General features: G+C 34.4%; 1 protein-coding gene across 1 annotated transcript; it reads right to left on the bottom strand.

The window, feature by feature from the left end:
• Positions 1 to 625: 625 nt before the first annotated feature.
• Positions 626 to 1,774, bottom strand: LOC121263087 (ethylene-responsive transcription factor 2-like). Its single transcript, XM_041165877.1, has one exon. The coding sequence runs from the start codon at positions 1,632 to 1,634 to the stop codon at positions 846 to 848; it is 789 nt and encodes a 262-aa protein (XP_041021811.1). The 5' UTR covers positions 1,635 to 1,774; the 3' UTR covers positions 626 to 845.
• Positions 1,775 to 6,716: the final 4,942 nt, after the last annotated feature.

Here is a 6,716-nt window from a genome sequence, read left to right as displayed (position 1 = left end):
AATATAGCGAGATTCAGTTTACCCTTTAAATAAAAAATAAGTTGATTTTTTTTTTTATCAATCTTTCAAATTTGTCTATTCACTTTTCAATTGAATGCAGTATCCATTGAATTTTTAACAGAAGGTAAGCAAACACTTATTTATATAATAAAATGTATACAGGATTATCCACAAAATCTCTCTTTAATGGTTTGCTTCATAAAGGTAACTACTTTGTGATGGTTCATAATCTGCTTCATTTTGCAATGACTTGTTTTATGACCACTTTTGTTTTCCTGGTTAGGGTGTGTACTAGTTTGGAGAGTGAGATGAGATAAGAATTTTGAAAATATTAGTAAGATAGTTTGTAAATAGTTGTGAGATAGTTTAAGTTGAGTATTTTTTAATTTTGAAAAATATTAGAGAAAAAGTTGAATAAAATATATTATAAAGTTAAAATATTATTAGAATATAATTTTATAATATTATTTTTGTCTGAAGATTTGAAAAAATTGAATTATTTTTTATTTTTTATCCGAAAGTTTGAAAAAATTATAATAATTAATTTGAAAAATTATAATGATTAGTTAAAAAATTTTATATTTAAAACTATGTTTGAAAAAGAGATGGTATGAAAATTTTTGGAATTTCCAAACAAGGCAAATTTAACAATAAACAGAAGGAATATTACACTGAAAATACTATAGTGGCATCGTTTTTCACGTAGTCATTGCCATCGTCTTTGTACATGATGACTAAACAAAGACTCATTGCAATTTACTTTGTACACGATGACCAAACAAAGACCTCACAGTGGTTTCTTTGTTTTTTTTTCTTTGCGCATGAAGACTGATTCTGTTCCTGAGTCAGCTAACCAATAACTGCTCGGCAATTGGAAGTGGGCCCATCTTGTTTCCCAGCCGGAACACATTCGATTCTCTCTCTATTTTTAACTCGGCTTCGTTAGCTGCCAAGCCTTTCCTCTTCTTCGGGGAGCCGCTATCCAAAGCCGCCTCAGGATCCCGGCGCTTAGCAGTGATTCTAACAGGCTCGGGCTCACCGGAGCCAATCCGGTGTGGAAAATTAAGCAGAGCCTTGGAGCCTCGCATCCTATAAGCCGCTACATCATAAGCCAACGCAGCTTCCTCCGCCGTCTCGTACGTACCAAGCCACACTCTCGCGCCGTTCTTAGCCGGGTCACGTATCTCAGCCGCGTACTTCCCCCACGGCCTTCGCCTCACTCCTCTGTAATGCCTCTCTCTTATCACTTTCCTGTCAGCATTCTGAAAGTATTTTTTCGTCGTCTCCGTCACAATTTCGCATTGATTTTCGCTTTTCGGATCAATAAAAGAAGAACTTGCGTACAACTGCCTGGCCGATGCAGCTTCTCGAGCCAATACAATTCCCGTAATAGAAGGCAGCTCCGACAGCTCTTCCGGCTCCGCTTTAACGTTCGTCGTCTTTAAATCTAAGGGAGACCACCCAAAACTGACGGCATCGCGGAGGGAGTTGTAGACGATCATGTCCTCGGAGTCGTTAACATGGAACGGCAAGTCTCCCCACTGTTCCGTAAGGAAAGGGAAGAGACCAATAAATCCGGAACTTCGGTGACAAAGATGAGGAAAACCAAAGTCACCCAAGGTAGCTTCGTTCATGTCTGTGCAATCTAAGAGACTCAGGAAGTTCTTGAGTTTCGGTGGGCGATAGAGCTTGGAATAGGTAGAGTTAGGGTAGAGATAAGATGGGGTAGGAAGGAAGGGTTTGGAAAGGAGTTATATAGGGGATGAGAGAGAGGAGAGGAGAAGCACATACACGATTAGGAGTAGGAAGAGAGAGCGAGTGGGCAATTGGGGTGCGTGTGTGTGGGAGTTGGAAACTTGGAACGACGTGACGGACTGAAAATGATATCACTGCATTGTGGTTGAGAAGCTATGCTAACGTAATGTGCTCACGTAGGTAATGCGGCAGATTCGTGCGACACACGGTGTCAAGACATGGACTTAAAGTGGCTTGTCGACTACTCGGAGTTTTATATACACGAAATCGTATACACAATACATTTTACAGTATATTTTATAATAGAAGTAAATTAGTTGTACTCTGATGTCTAAACTTCTCTGTGAATGTAGAAATTATCTCTTAGACAGGAAATAAAAGGGCGACGCCGCATAAATCATTTTGGAAGTCCTTTTTTTCATGTCAAAATGCAAGAGTAGTTTGTTGGAGATGAGCCTAAAAGCTCAACACAAATGAGTCTCGTGTGAACCATGGATTTGAACAGTAGGTAGGTAGCATTGCAGTGCAAAGAAGAGACCACGTTTAAGATACAATCTCATGTGTTAAACTGTTAACAGTATACTTCAAATGCTTTTATAGCTAGAAATCATCATCTAATGAGGGGATCAGAAGATAACGATCGAGAAGGTTGATTTGCACTAGGGGTCCATTACAGGGGCGACGCATATATAGGGGCTATGCGTGTACATACACAACAACATCTAATGCTCAGTCTCCTGATCATGCTCATATATAACTGTGCAGTAGGTTCGACTACAAAAACTAGCTAGATATATACGATATTGATGGATCAGGGTGGTGCGACGAAGGTGGCTAGCCGCGGGTGCATGCAGGTGGAATTAATTGGCTGGATTACTTGTAAATTAAAAAAAAAAAAACAAATGCAAAAACTAAAGGCGGAGTGGGGACGAGGGAAGTGCTCTAAGATAAACCAAAAGGACTTGCATTTCCTCTTTCAGATAATAATACGTTGCTAAAGGGGGAGGATAATATATATATATATATATATATATATATATATATATGGTTGATTTCTTATAATTGCATGCCAAAGTTACACGGGGAATCAAACTTCAAAGCAGTAACTTCAAATTAAAGGTGATCAGGACACCGTCCTTTTATGGGTCTTTATCCTAGCTCCATCCTCGGTCTCTTCTTATATTCACTTTTTTTTTAGTGCTATGGTCTTTTATGTTGATCATCAAGATGATTAATGGAACTAAGTGGAAAATAAGGCTCTTGCAACTAATATCAAATCACGGAAAAATGGTTACCATAATTGAGGACTTGGTTTGATTCAAAAAGTTTTTGAAGATTTTTAGAAAATTCTTTGACTTTCTATCTTTTAATGGTCGAAACAGTTTCAAAAATAATTTTTATCTAATCATCATTGCCAATATTTAGAAAAGAAAAAAAAATGAAAACACGATAATGAAAACTAAAGAAGAAAGAAATTAAAGCATCTAATAAAAATTTTCTCAATTTCTCAGTGGACTCGTCAACTTTGCAAATTCCATTAATAAGAATATATTGAAAAATAGTTCTCAGACTAACTAAAAATACTTTTACACCATCCACTTAGCTTCGTTTGGTTACCTAACTCCTCTCAACTCATCTCAACTCATCATTACAACTTTTTCAAATTCCAATACAAAATATAATAAACAATTCAACTTTTTCAAATTTTAAAATAATAATAATATTAAAAAATAATATTCTAATAATATTTTATCATCTCAACTTAACTCAACTCAACTCACTTCAACATCCAAACACAACCGTACCCCAAAAAAAAACATCTGATATTCTAAAAATTGCTTGGATTACAATTTCTAAAACTTTTTGAAGTTTTTTAGAACCGAAGTTTATTTACCCTTTTCTCTTCCATTTTATCATTGATCTTTCCCATCGTCAGTAAAACTTATCTCTTCGATCGAGACCTATTATTGCTTATATATGTTCATATATAGCTCAACGTATAGTACTTCAGTCGCATGGATCCCGTTGCCACAACTTGGAGACATGATTCCTAAAGCTCATAATGTTTAATCAATAATTCTCTACTTCAAAAGGATAGTATCGATTGAGCTGGCTCCATTTCCGTTTATAATGTTACTAAATTTTCTAAAGTTATTGGTAATTTTACAATAACATTCATGATCAACACGAAATCAACCTATAATTAGTAATAAGAAATATTTTAACTATCAAGAGATTATATAAAAGTAATCTCACAAACTAATGTGTCTTGATATGATTCGTCAGGTCGTAAAGTATTTATTTTTATTGTATGTAGATCTAAGATCACATCATGAAGCCACGTCAATTTATAGAATCGATTGTTTTTGTATAATCTCGTTGTAGTTATAGCTAGCACTCCTCATTAGTAATATGATGAATCCAAATCATAGGATGAATTATTATATCTTAGTCGTTAGGGGATTCTAGTCAATCGATCTTAATTATTATGATCACTTGATCAATTTGATTGCATCTCTCCACATACGTGAAGGTTATAATTAACGAATAAGAAGATTGGAATAATTAGGGTGATGGGGATCATGAGGGGCAGGCAGGCTGATCTTGCAGCTTTGCAGGCCCTCGGATATTATTGTACTGATCCGGTTCAATGATAGCGGCAGCGTTGATCAGTTCGGATTGCATGCAAACGTCTGTGATACTAGATTAATATTACAGCGATCGACGCATGCAGTTCAAGTGATCATTCAAGCAATATATGCAAAGGGACGAGGAGAAGTACTATTTCATCAATGTTCATGGACATACAGTCAGTTGAAGACACAAGCTAGGAATTGAAGCTTCTTTAATTTTCAGGCAGCTTGCAGTTTTGGACATTTTGTCACGTCAAGAGAGAAACCAAATGGACATATAGGATCTCTTTATAAAAAATAAAAGAGATCTAAAAGTTTACTGAAAATGAAAAATAGAGATGATCAAGTCATTATTTTTTTCTATCCACTTGTTAAAATGTGGTGGTAATTTCTCCTAGCTTTCTATTAATTGCTTAATTATCCGCCATTGCCCGGCGCGCCCATCTAATCTACAGAGCTGGCACATTAATGCCACTTGTTCTTCGCAATGTCGGCAGAATCGTACGTACATGAGCATGCATGCGTAGATAGACATATCAAGCACTAAAGTAGACAGGATGTACAATATTACACTTACAAATTGCAACAACTGCCAAATGGAGCCTACCTAACATGTCCCCTTCCAATGCTTTTGCTTTCTGTGATCGACCACTTGCACAACCTTTTTTTTTTTTTTTTTTTTTTTTTTAATTTTTGCAATGAAAAAATAAAACCCAGTTGGCATGGACAGCGAGATCCAAAACATTATAAGCCCTGGCCACGGCTTTCTTCGATAAGACTTGCTAGCCGATGACGCTGTCCCTCCCATATAGGATTTAAAGACATTAAAGGCCGTCTCTTTTTAGGAGGAAAAGGGATGTTGATATGGATAATGATATATAGTTACTATCCTCGTATCACTATTTTATTACTTATATTTAAAATTTTTATTATTTTTAGTTATTAAAAAAATTAAAAAATATACAAATTCATTAATAATCACTTTTTTAACCATTAAGTAAAAAAATTAAAAAAAAACTAAGACATCATTTACTTTCACAAAAAATTTTATCTTATAATTATAATTTTTTTAAATTTTTACACGAAATAAAATAGATAACTTAACTTTTTAAAATTTTAAAATAAAAATAATATTAAAAATATATATTATAATAATATTTTATTTAATTTTTAACTTTTATCTTAATTTCTTTAATCTCATTTACGAAAAGAAATCAAACTTTAAAACAAATAGTAAATAAATAGGAAGATGCAGTAAGTATATCATTATCCTGTGCACATGGTACTCTAGAACGACCATGACCAAAAGCTAATTAGCTGAAGACCAGATGGATCCATGGTCATGACTCATGGTCATTATCGAGGCTTCCACTTGCAGGCAAAGGTTGCTTCCGAGGGAGGTCAAGAACCAAAGGGTTATATTCCAGCCTATTGCGCTTTCCCAATGATCAGCAATTATCTGACACGAACGTCACCTGAAATATTTCTACTTTTCCAGCGTCAGATCTCGTGGATAAGCCTTTCCTCCCTTCAAAGTATTGCATAAAGTTGCCATCCTTGTAATTTTTTTACAATTTATTTTCAATTAATCAATACAAGTCACTCGTTGTTGAGAAAAAAAATATATATATATATACAAGCCACTTTGTTAAAAATAAATTTTAATATTACAAAATTACTCTTTAGAGTTTTAAAGAAGTTATAAGCGATTTTCCATTAGAGTTTTAGGTACCGGTGTCTCTCCAAAAATCTTGTACTCGATATGGCCCTCTCATGGAGTAACGGTATACCACTTTGGTAGGAGGTCGTGTGATGATCTGATTTCTTTGCCCAATTTGGTAGCTGCGATTTATTGAGATAAAAATTAAAAATTAAATAAAATATTATTTTTTTAATATTATTATTATTTTAAGATTTAAACAAATTGAATTATTTATTATATTTTATATAAAAATTTTAAAAAAATCAGAATAATGAGATAAGATATAAAAAAAGAAAAAAAAAAGCATTTTCACTATCATAACCGCCATGAATCAAAATGTTGGGGTCGGTGTTCCGTTCGTGGGCCATCATTCTGGAGAAGTTATTGGGCTTACCGATTGTCAACCCAATGGTTAAGAAACTAAACGCACGTGTCGTAGAAAAAATACATACAGCACCAATATGGATTGGAGATAGGTGTTTTTTTCTTTCTTTCTTTCTTTTTTTTTTGTTTTTTTTAAAAAAAAAGAAAATCAAAAGAAAGAGAAAAGTTTGAATAATTTCAACGTTCAACCTTTTAAAAGTTGAACGTTTGACCCAAACAGCCCCCCCGTTCCTTCGCCTGCG

This window comes from Juglans microcarpa x Juglans regia, chromosome 4S, assembly GCF_004785595.1.
Source record: "Juglans microcarpa x Juglans regia isolate MS1-56 chromosome 4S, Jm3101_v1.0, whole genome shotgun sequence".
Lineage (NCBI taxonomy): Eukaryota > Viridiplantae > Streptophyta > Magnoliopsida > Fagales > Juglandaceae > Juglans > Juglans microcarpa x Juglans regia.
This window is presented reverse-complemented; position numbering and strand designations above follow the sequence as displayed.